At 47.7% G+C, this 15,690-nt stretch overlaps 1 protein-coding gene across 2 annotated transcripts in view; it reads right to left on the bottom strand.

Annotated features, from left to right (window-relative positions):
• The window catches only part of ATR (ATR checkpoint kinase), a 130,541-nt gene that overhangs the window by 12,460 nt on the left and 102,391 nt on the right, over window positions 1-15,690 (bottom strand). For both annotated transcript variants that reach the window (XM_073674683.1, XM_073674684.1), the window contains exons 41-43: window positions 11,589-11,732; window positions 10,671-10,821; window positions 3,134-3,290 (exon numbers count right to left, since the gene is read on the bottom strand). In XM_073674683.1, the coding sequence (XP_073530784.1) occupies window positions 3,134-3,290; window positions 10,671-10,821; window positions 11,589-11,732 (452 nt within the window). The remainder of the gene's footprint in view (window positions 1-3,133; window positions 3,291-10,670; window positions 10,822-11,588; window positions 11,733-15,690) is intronic.

Below are 15,690 nucleotides of genomic sequence, written 5' to 3'. Positions count from 1 at the left end.
GCCTGAACAAATAGGTTTGGCTTCGTCACTACAAGATGTAGTCACTCCAGTTAGTGATTGCATATATGGAAGCCAGGAAATTTGTTTCTTCGGTAGATATTCAGGACGCTTATCTGTATGTGTCAATTTTTCCAGCCCATCAGCGATTTCTTCGCTTTGCTGTCAATCAACATCATGATCAGTTCAGGGCTCTCCCATTCGGACTGGCCACAGTGCCCAGTGTATGTGTGAAGATCCTGGCCCCGGTTATGGCGCTGCTACTGTCCAGGGGAATAATGGTCTTCCCCTATCCGAATGATATCCTTGTCAAAGGGCCATCTTTTGGCTCAGAATCTAGAGAGCCTGCAAATCGTTCTACAGACACTGAAGCAATTCGGTTGGTTTATCGACAGGACAAAGTCTATTTTGGTTCAGACAAAGCGGCTACGGTTTCTGGGAATGTCTGGGCAGGCATTCCCTTCGATTTTGCATGAAAGTCCTCAGAAAGATGGTGGCGACGTTTGAGGCAGTGCCGTTCGCTCAATTTCGGTCAAGGCCTCTACAGAACACGCTTCGAGCCTCTTGGAACAGGTTACTACAGTCCCTGGATCGGTCTATTCGTTTCCCCTTTCACTGACGCTAGTGTCTCAGGTGGTGGTTAAAGTCACCCCTGGTAACTCATGGTCGCTTTTTGTGTCCCATTCAGTGGCAGGTGCTCACTACAGGTGGCAGTCCTTCCGGCTGGGAAGCAATCTTTCGTCACTTGACGGTCCGTAGATTCTGGAGCAGTCAGGAGAGACCAATCAACGTGCTGAAGCTCAGAGCTGTTAGTCTGTCTCTTTTACATTGGCAACACTGCTGTTGCCTATATCAAATCGGCAGGGGTGCATAAGAAGCCCATCTGCCATGGCGGAGGTCTCAGGGATTTTGCAGTGTGCAAGGATCCTCTAATCTCGGCAGTTCATATATCAGGGGTAGACAACAGGGAGGCAGACTTTAAGTCGCCAGCAGCTATCCGCAGGAAAGTGGGCTCTCCCCCCTGGAGGTGTCCAGGCAGATTTTTCGGTGGTGGGGTACACTGGATGTTGATCTATTGGCATCCAGACTAATCCACAAGGTGCCAAAATTTGTGGCAAGGTGCAGGGACCCTCAGGCAATCGTAATCGACGCCCTGGTGATCTCTTGGTGCCAGTTCTCTCTGCCTTAATTCTTTTCACCACTACTGCTTCTACCCAGACCTCTCAAGAAGATCAGTGCAGAGGGTGTTCCTGTCATTCTCATTGCTCCAGACTATCCTCGGAGGGCCTGGTATTCGGATGTTATCAATCTCCGGGCGGATGTCCTATGGGCTCTTCTGGACCACCCGGACCTTCTATTCCAGGATCCATTCTTCCATACGAATTTATGGGCGCTCAATTTAACGGTGTGGCTGTTGAAGCCGCGATTTTGAGGGCAGCAGGTCTGTCTGAATCAGTCACCCAGTCTATAATTAGAGCCCGGAAGCCATCCTCATTGCGAGTCTACCATCGAGGAGGGAGGGCTTATTTTTGTTGGTGTGAGTCTACCAGTACTTCACCAATGTCTTCTTGCCAGCGCTGTGCTCCTTCTTGCAGTCTGGATTGGAAGTAGGGTTGGACTTAAATCCCTCAAGGGTCAGATGTCTTCCCTGGCTACTCTATTTCAGAGGGATTTAGCATCTAGACTTCAAGTTAAGACTTTTCTCCAGGGAATGGCGCACGTTAGGCCACCCTATCTGACTCCCCTGGTTCCTTGGAATCTGAATCTTATTTTGGAGGCTCTTCAGTCTCCGCCTTTTGAGCCTATCAAGAGATCTCTACACTTTTTCTTTCTTAAAAGGTAGCTTTCCTTTTAGCCATTACTTCTGTTAGGAGGGTCTTGGAGCTTGCTGCTCTGTCTTGTCATGCTCCTAACCTTATTTTTCATTAGGATAAGGTAGTGTTGAGGCCAATTTCGTCTTTTCTTCCGAAGAAGGTGGTCTTGAGTGCCTCATTCAGGAGTTCTGATTCTTCATTTATTATAACGGAGGGCACTCGATGGTGTAAATCACTTCTAAAGCAACCATTGCTGGCTGGATAAAGAGTACTATTATCCAGGCCTATACAGCTAGGGCTAGGGTAGCCCCATTTAGGATTAGGGCACACTCTACACGAGCGGTGGCAGCTTCCTGGGTGGTTCGTGATCAGGCATCGGCTTTGCAGCTCTGTAAAACAGCTACTTGGGCATTTGCACATACATTTCCTAAGTTTTACAGGGTACACACTTTAGCCTCGGCAGATGCAAATCTTCGTAGGAAAATACTGCAAGCGGCAGTAGCCCAGACTTCCCCTTGAGTTACGGCAGAAGACTAGGTGGTAACAATATGATATTTAATTCTTTCCCACCCTAGGGACAGCTTTAGGACGCCCCATGGTTCTGTGTCCCCCAATGAGACGAACGAGAAAAGTAGATTTTTGGTACTCACCGTAAAATCTGTTTCTCGTAGTCTTCATTGGGGGACACAGCTCCCTCCCTTGGTTTCCCATTTTAGAGTGCAGTTATTTTCTTCTTGCCTTAATTCTTTTCTGCTCCTACTGCTTTCTAACAAAACTGAAGAAGCCTGGCTCCAGGATGTTATTTAGAATCAATAATAGTGTCAGCCTCCAGGTGACAGCAGACTATCCCATGGTTCTATGTCCCCCAATGAAGACTAAGAGAAACAGATTTTACGGTGAGCACCAAAAATGTACTTTTACCTGCATATGTAGGGTTTATCTGCAAGTAAATAGTGTTACAATGTTGCCTTATTAGAGTTATTTTCTCTCGTGAACAGTCGGCTTTCAGTTATGGGTTTGTGCATGGAGACATTACAGTCACCACTGTCTATGCTGTGAGCAGCAGATGTAAGCATGTTCCGGCATTTTGATTGACATCTGGCTCTGCAGCACATCTGTTGACTAATTGCTTCATGCACACCCCATGACTACCAGCTGGCAGCTCCTAGAAGGAAATGGCATCACTTTCAGTAAGGCTGCCGAGCAGCATTATAATGCTACTTACCTGCAGATTACCCCATATACATGTCCCCTTTGTACTTGAACATCACTTTAATTTTTACCATTTTAACTTTTACAATGGTTTAATTATACCTACTTACCAAGTAGTAGGATCCGGAAATGTCCGTAAAAACCATTCATGGAAAACAGGTGGGTGACGTGGCAAGAGAGCCTCTTTAAATATCTTCAGCTTTTCTTGCGGAGGAGCCGCCTTTGGTAGCATGCACTGACGAAGTTCCTTCCCTCCCATGTACACTCCTAAAGATAAGGGGAGAAACAGAAACATGGCTCAACTTAGAGGTCATGAAACATTTCTAGTTAAAGATTAACTGTTTTAATTTTTATTTCATAAATCAATAGTAAAAGTGAAAATCTCCTTCTTTCTCCGCCAGGACTGATCATTCATTCTCAAAATTCTCAATTTGGGGAAAATCTGTGTTCAGTGAGGACAGATTATTTCATTACTGAGATAGGATCTCATCTGTAGAAACTGTCATCTTCTATGTAGCGGGGAGGGTAGAGGAGGAGGGAGGCGATTGGAGCGGAGCATCTCCCTTGTCTTGTCTGTGCGGAAGCTTATCAGTAGACACAGCCATCTCCTATCTCAGTAATGTAACAATCAGTCTTCACTGAATACAGATTTTACCTATGAATTGATCATTTTTAGAACATATTAGTCCTGGGAAGAAAGAAGGAGATTTCTCTGATAAGATATATTACAAAGTTTCCTATTTTCACTTGTGCTACTGATGTTTTTTGGCAAAGTGTAATTTGGCCTCCTTTTAAGGCTGTTTAATGGTTTGCATCTTGTGGTGAACCCTATGTATTGGCTCTCATGAAGTCTTCTCTGTATGGTAGACTTAGATACTGAAACACTTTCTTCCTGGAGAGTGTTCTTCACTTGGGTGCATGTTGTGAAGGGGTTTTTTCTTCACCATAGAAAGGTTTCTGCGATCATCCATCACTGTTGTCTTCCATGGCCTTCCAGACCGTTTTGCGTTCCCAAACCCTCCAGTGCGCTCTTTTTTTTGTAGAATACACCAAAATGTTGATTTGGCCATTCCTAACATTTTTGCCTCTCTCGGATGCATTTCTACTTTTTTTCAGCCTAATGATGGCGTGTTTCTCTTCAATGGAGAGATCTGTTGACCGCACGTTGTGGGGTCACAGCAACAGATTCCAAATGCAAATGCTACACCTGGAGTCAGCTCCAGACCTTTTACCTGCTTAACTGATGATGGATTAACAAAGGAATAGCTCAAGCAGCCCATTAAATAGCTTTTGAGATAATTGGCAATTATGTTTGTTACCTTTAAAAAGACTCAGCTACATATTAAAGGGAACCTGTCATGTCCCATCTACTATCTACACTGCCCCCATTGCTTTGTTAGTGATGAATGTGCATCACTATCAAGCTTTTTCATTAAAATTGGTGGTGTTCTAATGATTTTATAACTTATATCCTACCTGCTCGTTTTCAGTCATAGGGATGTGATCCTCATATTCAGTCAGGGGCGGGCGCAGCATTCAGTCACTGCTGGCGCCGCCCACGTATTTGAAATTTGCTCTCGGCGAGCGCTGATATTTGTGGGGTGCATGCGCAGTTTTACATGTCCGGCTCCGGGTCCCAGCATGTGCGCAGTGAGGCTGTGTACTTCGCAGCTTCACTGCGCATGTGCTGTGACCCGCTGATCCCCACGCGTGTGCAGTAAGACTGCGAAGTACACAGCCTCACTGCTCACGTGCGGGGACCCAAAGCCGGACATGTAAAACTGCGCATGCACCCCACAAATATCAGTGCTTGCCGGGAGCAATATTCAAACACGTGGGCAGCGCCAGCAGAGACTGAATGCTGCGCCCGCCCCTGACTGAATATGAATAATGTTATAAAATCATTAGAACACCACCAATTTTAATGAAAAAAGCTTGTTAGTGATGCACATTGCATCACTAACAAAGCAATGGAGGCAGTGTAGATAGTAGATAGGACATGACAAGTTCCCTTTAAAGTGCTGTAATTCCTAAACTCTTACTCTAATTAGGATGTGAATCCCCTCAAATTAAAGTAGAGTTTGCACTTTAAGTCCATATTGATTATATAACTGTATCTTGAATATCGTTTGGTAAACAGCTAAAATAATAGCACATAGATTATGTAACAGGATTTTCGGTTGCTCACCGTAAAATCTGTTTCTCGGAGCCTTCATTGGGGAACACAGGAAACCATGGGTGTATACTGCTGCCACTAGGAGGCTGACACTAATGCACAAAAAAAAGTTAGCTCCTCCCCAGCAGTGTACACCCCACCGACTCGCATTAAAGGGGTTGTCCACTACTTTTACATTGATGCCCTATCTGTAGGACAGGGCATCAGTATATGATCGGCCGGGGTCCCACACGCGGCACCCCCACCAATCAGCCGCTATCAGCGACGGTGGCTGCCGGCAGGAAGTGCTCGTCTGTGGGGCTCCACCGTTAAGTGGTAGTGGCCACCGCGATGTACTGCACATCCGCCTCCCATTCAATTGAATAAGAGGTGGATGTGCAGTACACCGTGGCGGCCACTACCACTTGACAGCGGAGCCCCGCAGATGAGCACTTCCGGCCGGCGGCCGCCGCCACCGATGACAGCTGATCGGCAGGGGTGCATCAATGTGAAAGTAGTGGACAACTTCTTTAAGTTAATCAGTTAGTGTACAAGCAGTAGGAGAAGCAATAATAAACAGAATTTCAAGAGAAAAAAAAAAACAACTGTAACATAACAATAACAGTTAGTAAAGCTGTCAGAAATGGGAGGATGCTGTGTCCCCTAATGAAGGCACAGAGAAACAGATTTTACGGTGAGTAATCAAAAATCCTGTTTTCTCTATCACTTCATTGGGGGACCCAGGAAACCATGGGACGTCCCAAAGCAGTCCCTGGGGAAGGAAACAGCAGTAAACAACTCCATTCAGGTCAGAGAACTAACAACTGCCGCCTGCAGGATTTTCCTACCTAGGCTGGCATCTGCTGAAGTGTAGGCATGAACCCTGTAAAACTTGGCGAACATGTGGATGGAGGACCAGGTTTCCGCTTTGGAAAGCTGTAGGTCGGATGCCCTATGACGAACTGCCCAGGAGGCGTCCACCACTCTGGTAGAGTGGGCCTTAATCCCAGGGGGAGGAGTATTGTTCTTACTCCGGTACGCCTCCAGGATTGCTGTCCGGATCCAGCGGACAATTGTAGCCTTGGAACCCGGAAGGCCTCTCCGTCCTACGTAAGGGGGTGGTCCTAGCTAGGTAAACCCGAACTGCTCTGACCAGGTCCAACCTATTCAGGGAACATTCCAGAGGGTGAGACAGAACCGGACAAAAAGAAGGGAGAACGATGTCCTCATTGAGGTGAAAGGTGGAGACCACCTTGGGAAGGAAAGAAGGCACCGGTCTCAAGACCACCTTGTCTTGGTGGAGGATCAAGAAAGGGGAACAACAGGAGAGAGCCACCAGCTCCGATACGCGCTGAATGGAAGTGATGGCCAAAAGGAAGACCACCTTCCAAGACAGGAAGGGTAGAGAGACTTCTCGCAGAGGTTCAAAGGGGGAAAGCCTAATAGTCTCCAGGACCAGGTTGAAGTCCCAAGGATTGACTGGTGTTCGGTACGGAGGGACTCCCTGAAGAAAAGTCTTTACCTGAGAAAGAGAAGCCAAATACTCATGAAAAAGAATAGAAAGCGCAGAGAGTTGGCCCTTCAAGGAGCTGAGAGCAAGTCCTGCGTCAAGCCCTCCTGAAGAAAGGCTAAAATCGACGGAAGGGAGAAAGGCGCAGTGTGATTATTCTCACACCAATGGAAAAGGGCTTTCTAGGTCTGGTAGTATACTTGAGACTATGAAGGCTTTCAAGCCCGGATCATCGTCTGAACCACTCGTTCTGAAAACCCAGACACTCATAGTACCGTGGTTTCAACAGCCACGCCATCAAATCGAGCGACTGAGAATTCTGGTGGGAGATGGAGCCCTGAGAAAGCAGATCTGGCCTGTCTGGGAGCTTCCAAGGAGCGTCGGCAAGAAGATTGACGACCTCTGCATACCAGGACCTCCTAGGCCAATCCGGGACAATCAAGATGATCGGCACCCGCTCTGCTTTGATCTTCAACAGTCGGGGAAGGAGAGGAAGAGGGGGAACAGATAGGGAAGTGCGAACTGAGACCAAGGTATCGCCAGCGTATCAACTCCCACTGCAAGGGGATGGCGGGATCTGGAGACGAACTGTGGCACCTTCCTGTTCAACCGAGACGCCATGAGATCTACATCCGGAGTACTCCACCTCAGGCAAATCTGAAGGAAGACGTTCTGATGTGGAGACCATTCCCCTCGCGACTGAGGAAGTCGGCGGCTTAGTTCTCCACGACGGGAATGTGCACAGCAGATATCGCCGGAACCCGGTTTTCTGCCCAGCGAAGGATCTGGGAGACTTCGGATAATGGCAGAAGACCATTGTGGCATTGTCTGTCTGAATTCTGACTGATCGGCTCTTGAGAAGTTTCTGGCCCTGATCTCTAGGGTGTTGATCGGCAGAGAGGACTCCTCATGCGACAAACGTCCCTGGAACGCAAGGTTGCGGAACACTGCTCCCCAGCCGAGGAGGCTGGCATGCATTGTCACTACCTGCCAGTGGCTGGGGAGAAAGGATCGACCTTGACGAGTGAGAAGGGAGGCCAGTCACCAGCTCAGGGAATCCTTGACCCGGTGTGAGATCCGAACCAGACGGTCCAGAGAAATAACAGATCTGTTCCACTGCGATATGATGGCTTCCTGAAGCTGCCTGGTGTGGAATTGCGCAAAGGGAATTGACTCTGATGCTGCCACCATCCTTCCCAGGACCGCCATGGCTGAGCAGAGGGATGAAGGTCGAGGCACCTGAAAAGAGCGAACGGAGAGCTGGAGGGCTGTCCTCTTCTCCCTGGGAAGAAAGACCCTGGCCTGAAATATGTTGAAAAGAATGCCGAAGAAGGCCAGATGCTGGGTAGGAACAAGGCAAGATTTTTTCTTGTTGATTAGCCAGCCAAGCTTAGACAGAGTATTGAGAGTGATGGAAACACTTTCCTGGGCAAGGATGGAGCTTTGACGAGAATGTCGTTGAGATAGGGAATGACCACTAGGCTCCTGACCCGAAAAAGGGCCATTACCGCTGCCATTATCTTTGTTAAGACTCTGGGAGCGGTAGAGAGACCAAACAGCAAGGCGACGAACTGGAAGTGGTCCTGACGTACCACATAGTGCAGGGACCTCTGGTCCCCTGGAAAGATAGGGACATGAAGGTAGGCATCTTGGATGTCTATAGAGCACAGGAACTCTTGCAACTCCATAGAAGCTATTACTGAATGAAGGGATTCCATTCTAAAATGGCGCAGACAAACCTTTCTGTTCAGTAATTTTAAGTCTAGGATGGGTCGAACTGATCTGTTAGAATAGAAGCCTGTGAAACGTTCCTGTGGTGGAACAGGAATGATGACGCCTGAACTAAGGAGAGAGGCAATGGCTGAGAAAAACCCCGGGACAAGAGAAGGTTCCCTTGAGGGTCAGCATTCGAAGAAACGGCCTAGGGCTGTGAAAACAAATCTATTTTGTATCCTGAAGATACAACTTCTCTGACCCAGGCGTCCTCGACAGAAGCTAGCCAGACGTCCTTGAAATACAGAAGATGACCGCCAAGCTTGGAGGAGTCTCTGGGTGGTAGGGAGTCATGCGGAGGAGAACCTCCCAGATCGAGCCCTGGAGGATCTGCCTTGTGCATTGCGGGAACGCCAGGAAGGTGTTGGCTTAAAAGGAAGCCCTTTTCCGTTCCTGGCGTGTCTGCGGCCTCTGGCGGCATGAGTGTTCATCCGTGGATGAAAAATGCTAAAAGGGCCGAAACTTCAGTTTCGGAGGGGGGCATTGGGGCTTGGCCTGTGGAAGGAGAGAGCTCGTCCCTCCTGTCGAAATCTGTGCTTTGGTCTGATGAGTCCAAATTTGAGATCTTTGGTTCCAACCACCGTGTCTTTGTGCGACGCAGAAAAGGTGAACGGGTGGACTCTACATGCCTGGATCCCACTGTGAAGCATGGAGGAGGAGGTGTGATGGTGTGGGGGTGCTTTGCTGGTGACACTGTTGGGGATTTATTCAAAATTGAAGGCATACTGAACCAGCATGGCTACAACAGCATTTTGCAGCGGCATGCTATTCCATCCGTTTTGCGTTTAGTTGGACCATCATTTATTTTTCAACAGGACAATGACCCCAAACACACCTCCAGGCTGTGTAAGGGCTATTTGACCAAGAAGGAGAGTGATGGGGTGCTACGCCAGATGACCTGGCCTCCACAGTCACCAGACCTGAACCCAATCGAGATGGTTTGGGGTGAGCTGGACCGCAGAGTGAAGGCAAAAGGGTCAACAAGTGCTAAGCATCTCTGGGAACTCCTTCAAGATTGTTGGAAGACCATTTCCGGTGACTACCACTTGAAGCTCATCTAGAGAATGCCAAGAGTATGCAAAGCAGTTATCAAAGCAAAAGGTGGCTACTTTGAAGAACCTAGAATATAAGACATATTTTCAGTAGTTTCACACTTTTTTGTTAAGCATATAATTCCACATGTGTTAATTCATAGTTTTGATGCCTTCAGTGTGAATGTACAATTTTCATAGTCATGAAAATACAGAAAAATCTTTAAATGAGAAGGTGTGTCCAAACTTTTGGTCTGTACTATATATATATATATATATATATATATATATATATATATATATATATATATATATATATATATACACACACACACACATATGATATCTAAAGATCACCTAGATGGGTATTAGATATTTTATCTATTGAAAACTTCTTAGAACTTTGTATTGTGCTTTTCCTGTTTTTCTTTTACAAATTTATGAATACCCCCCCCCCACACAAACACACACACATAAATATGCATTGTGGAATGACGAATCACCTTTCTGCCAATCTGATGGATGAGTCTGGGATTGATGAATGACAGGAGAACACTACCTGCCTGACTGCATTGTACCAACTGTAAAGTTTGGTGGAGGAAGGATAATGCTTTCAGGGGTTGGAGAGGAGTCGGTCTAGAATGACTGTGCAAGGTACGTAAAGCCATTGTTGGGAGAATTTGGTGTAGACAAACTTGATTGATCCACACACAGCCCTGACATCCACCTCATGAAACACCTTTGACAAGTAGTAGAGCAGCATTATGAGTCCGACTCTCTCCTCCAAGATCAGTGTCTGACCTCACAAATGTTCTTTTGGATGAATTAACAAAAATTCCCACAGACACCCTGCAAAATCTTGTAGAAAGCTTTCCCAGAAGAGTGAAGGCTGTTATAACTGTAAAGGAAGGACTACCTCCCAGTTAATGCCTATGGATTTAGAATGTGATGTCAAAAGCTCCTGTATGAGTAATGTGTAGGTATTGCAAAACTTTTGTCCATATAATATATATTGTTCTGTGATGTACATGGTATCATCAAATCACATAGCAGCAATAGTCACATGACAAGATATCTATACATATGTGAAGTTTGTAAGCGGTAAGGACCAAGAATGGCCAGCACAGGGACATGAATTGAGGCAAAAAAAATTCACAAAAAAATTATAACTAACTCACCTCTCTCTTTGTAGAGTTTGATCAGTATGTTTCTCAGGCCTGCGGTTTTATTCACCCATTCTATTATTCCACACTCATCATTCAGGGGGATAACAGCATAGGTGCGAATATGGAGCTCTCTCCTCCGGGATTCTGCATCCTTTCGCAAACACTGGCCAAGAACACAAAATGTTAAGCTCATGTTTCACATTAATATCCATTAGAGCAAAAGCTAGTCAGTCATTTTCTAAGAACTAGGATCGTATTTTGTGGATTATAAGACGCACTCCCCCACCCCCCTCCCCAAATTTGAGAGGAAAAAGGGGGTGCGTCTTAGAATGCGAACTTACAGTATTTTACCTGGGGGTGCGTCGTCGGATCGGGGTCCCAAATACAGGAGGTTGGTGGCGGCTGCGGGGCAATGCTGTGGGCCCCGTCCTCAGAAGAAGTGTCGCTGATTCAATGTGGTGGTGGTGTAGGCGGAGGTAGAGGAGCGATGCTGCGGTCCCGTCCTCAGAAGTTGGCGGTGAACGGAGACGAGATTCTATTCCGTACATAGCCCTCCCAAGATCTCGATCTGCGCATGCTCTGGCGGCCATTTTGCTGAAGCACACCGCCGACTTCTGAGGACGGGGCCGCAGTATCGCTTCGCCACCACTGGGGCTGCGACATCGCCCCGCTACCGCCGCCACCACCACCTTGAATCAGTGACACTTCTTCTGAGGACGGGGCCCACAGCATCGCCCGACTCCTGCTGCCAATCTCCAGTATGTGTGACCCCCCTCTCCACCATCGCTTCCCCCCAGGAAAAAAGGGATTGTAAGGTGCACCATTTTATTTAAAAAAAATTTTTTCCCTATTTTGCACCCCACAATTTGGGGTACAACTTATAATCCGCAAAAGACGGTACTTTAGCATCATCACTTGTAAAGTTTCTACCTTGTTAATAAGGGAATTAAACTCCATAAGTCTGCAGTCCTTCCGGAGATCATCTTTAGGTTTACACATCATGATGTAAGATTTTCCATCGGTTCCCTTTAGAGAAATCTTCTTAGGCTTTTGCAGAGATGGCAAAATCTCTACCTGAAAGACATAAGTGCAGGAGAGCAGAGAGGAAAGGTTTATGAGATCTGAAACTTCAGTTGTGATACACAACCAGTCAGAGAAGATTTGTGGTTGGCAATATGCTTCAAACCAGCAATGATCAATAGCCTGAAAATGTATTAAGGACATTTACCATCTGCGCAATCACTGAGTAGGAGTTCTCCCACATTGGCAAGCAACATCATCTATGTCTAGCCATAGCTCTACTGATAACCCTATACTGGGCTTTAAGGGGTTGTCCCGAAAACATTTATCACACAGTGCATAGATGAACAATGTATCATTGCTGGGGGTCCAATCACTTTGGCCCCCAGAAAACGGAGAACATGGGTTCTAAAGTCTTCTGTGTGATTGCAGGGGACACATGTGCACTACCACACAGAGGAAATCAGACCCCTCTAAGAATCCCAGCTTTCGGACTTCCACAGCAATCATACCTTTATCACTCTCTATATAGTTATGTACCAAATCTTATTCTGGTCAGTAACACTTAGCTGTTGGTATAAGTCAGTGTGGTAATATAAGCTTTGCTGCCTTATTAAAGGGGTTGCCCATCTTTGGGGATATTTTTTTTCCTTACTTAAATGCATGTGGGTTTTTTTTTTGGCTAAAAATAAGTTTTGTAGTTGGCTTTCATTAAAGCCTCTGTGTTGCACTGTCTCTTGCTGGCTGCAGTATGGGTTGAATAAGTGGATTTTTGGTACGCACCGTAAAATCCTTTTCTTGGAGCCTTCATTGGGGGACACAGGACACCATGGGTCATTGCGGCTGACACTAGGAGGCTGACACTAGGCAGAAGAAAAGGCTAACTCCTCCCCAGCAGGCTACACCCACACAGAGAGAACTAACCAGTTTGTGAGAAAGCAGTAGGAAAGGAGATATAAAAGAGATTACCCTAAGATGAACCAACAATGGCACACATAAGGGTGGGTGCTGTGTCCCCCAATGAAGGTTCCAAGAAAAGGATTTTACGGTGAGTACCCAAAAAACACTTTTTTTTATCGCTTCATTGGGGGACAAAGGAAACCATGGGACGTCCAAAAGCAGTCCCTAGGGTGGGAAGAGACAAGTACTCAAAGGATAAGGTCGGTCCACTGCTGCATGAGGGACCTTCCTATTCGGATTGGCGTTGCTGAGGCCGAGTGAAAATACCGTGCAGTAGAAGAAGAAAGTGTGGACCGAAGACCAGGAAGGATGACCAGTCCATAGAGCGATAGGAAGATTCCGGATAAACTGGGAGTGTCCCCCTTTGGGGGGAGAAACTGTGGAGAAAAACAGAACAATGAGTTCAGCCCAAAGAACCAGACTGTCTGATTTTGCGCTCCACCCTGGAAGTAAGCCACGGCTGAGACAGATAAGGCAGGCTTTAAACTCCAGAAAGTTGGAAGAAGGACTTTCCGGCTGCCATGGACTGAGTGGTCCTGGAAGACAGTTCCCAGGCCGGGAAAAATGACCCTGGGCACTTCCGACAGGCGAAGGGCTCAAAAGAGAGGAAGGCTCCTCCCATACAGGAAAACTTCACCTAGGTGGAAGACTAAGGCCCGATCTGGGGACGGACCCCCCTGTGCCATGTGTTAAAATGTCCCCCAAAATTACTCAACATGCTCATGCAGAGATGAGAGAAGAAGGGGGAAAAGAGAACAGGAAGATGGTCACCAACGAGTCCAACTTTCAAAGGGAAGGATTGAGAAGTCTTAGCGCGGGAGTAAAGACCTTGGTGCCAACGGAGGGAAGGTTCCACACAAAATAGGAGTAATCCTGATGACACCTATCAGGCTGGAGTAACGAAAGCCCATCTGAAGGGAAAGCTCTGATGAGGAAATGTAAACGACCAACTGGTCCGTGTTACGCTGGACAGGGTCGGCCTGAGGAAGGGCCATCATATACTGAGTTCTCTCGCCGAAGGAGAAGATTCGGTAACAGACTATGCATTAATGAGGTGATTGTCAGGTAGGTGGCAGGCTGCTAAGGTTGTGGAATCAGGTGATCCATCCTGAGGCGTCCGTAAACCAATAGTCCATCCTGGTTCTGGAAAGGTTAAAGTCTTGAACGAAGGAAGAAAAGAAGAGTATCTGTATGCGGGATCGTGAGTCCAAAGAGGAGTCTCCCGTGATGAGCTCCGTTAACAACCAATTGTCCTGCAAATGTTGAGCGCTGCTGACAACTGTAGGAGAAAAGAAAACAAACAACAACTCATGTAGGAGCATTCCAAAGACTTCTTGTAGGTGCCCGGAGGAAAAAAAACCCATATCGGCAAGAAATGACAGTCACGAGAACTGAACCTGCGACCTGACATTGCAGAGATAGCCAGCGGCTTGTAACTGCTCATGGAGAGTTGAAGACAATGCCAAGGTGTGGGACAACGTACCATACAATAATGGACGAGGCCACTGACAAAGGATACAAGATGAGCGAAGAGAATCCGTTTCTGAGACGAACAAAGGCCTGTTCACTGACATGAACAAGGTACCAGGTCTGTAATACCCTCAGAGCTGGAAAAAAATCATGACTGTAACTTGTTGAAGACTTGAGGTTGTGAGTTCCTGAGGAAACAAGGGAGGTAAAAGCAAGCAACAGCACTGTAACTGCGGATGAGGGAGGTAGTAGGTCTGATCCCCTATGGATAACAGCCAGAGAGCCAGTAATAGTTAACATAGGTAATCGTTCGCTAGACGTGGCTGTGGGCACCAACTGGATGTATGCCATAGGGAAACAAGGCTATTGAGTCTGACATACAGCAGAGTGTTGAAAGGATATCAGACAGTTGATGCATAAGTAATTCTCTGTAGCAGAGGTAAGGACGGATGTTGGGTTGTCTGCCCATAAATAGCAGTGGTGATATAACACCCTGCTCCTGAGTCCTACTACAGCCTGTAGAGGCGCTGTCCGAATATGACACATATGTGGTCATACAAAACAGGTTTTGGAATGAGATGCCCCACAAACACTATGGTTTTGGAATGAGCTGACTATAGTAATGGCCAGAACCAGTGGGGTGAGGGGAGAAAAGGAGACGCCCCTCCTAGGTAAAAGCCTGGGGATCGCTGGTAAGTGGACTAAAGCCTGATGGCTGGACAGACTGGAGAAGGTCTACCTGGTCGTGTGTGGAGACCCCGGTGTTGGCTAAGATGGAGGTCCATGAACATTGCAGCTGGAACTATGCCGAGGGCTGTAAGCGTGCGCAGTGCACGGACGTGTGGTTGGAGCCACGCCGCGGCCGTAGGCACTGCAATTAGACGGCTTTTGCGGCTGGCGCCATGCTGAGAGCCACAGACAGCCGTATTGATGTGGCAGCAAGCAAGCTAGAAACCACTGGAATCCACAAACACACGGATGTCGCGGCAGAAACTTTGGTGGGGGTCGCAGGCAGCTGCACGGATGTTGTGGCTGGGGCTGTGCGGCCGCAGTCAGACAGGTGTTGCGGCTGGAGCATGCTGTGAGCCACATAAGGCAGGGGCCGCAGGCCGCCGCACGGATTTCGCGGCCGGATCTGAGCCGGGGCCCGCAGGCAGCCGCACGGATGCCGTGGCCGGGACTGTGCCGGGTCCCGCAGGCAGCTGCATGGATGCTGCAGCCGGGGCCAAACCGAGTCCCACAGGCAGCTGCACAGATGCTGCGGCCAAGGCTGTGCCGGACCCCGCAGACAGCCGCACGGATGTTGCGGCTAGGACTGTACGGCCATGTGAATGGAGCCAGCGTGAGACAGAGGACGGGGCAAAAAAAAGCCCGTGCTGAGAGCTCGTGCTGGGGAGAGAGCAAAAATCCCGGGATTGTTCTAAAAAAAAAAGGACGCGTGGAAGTCACCGCGGCTATGATAGGCTATGATAAGCTAGAGAGAGGCGGGGGCAAGGCCTAAACGGTAATGGAGCTGGGTCGAAGCCGGAGCCTAAATTTTATGAAAAGGGCTAAGAGCAACCGGGATGTAAACTAACGGAGG

Source organism: Phyllobates terribilis, unplaced genomic scaffold, assembly GCF_046119375.1.
Source record: "Phyllobates terribilis strain yellow unplaced genomic scaffold, ASM4611937v1 Scaffold_3__8_contigs__length_932513732, whole genome shotgun sequence".
Lineage (NCBI taxonomy): Eukaryota > Metazoa > Chordata > Amphibia > Anura > Dendrobatidae > Phyllobates > Phyllobates terribilis.
This window is presented reverse-complemented; position numbering and strand designations above follow the sequence as displayed.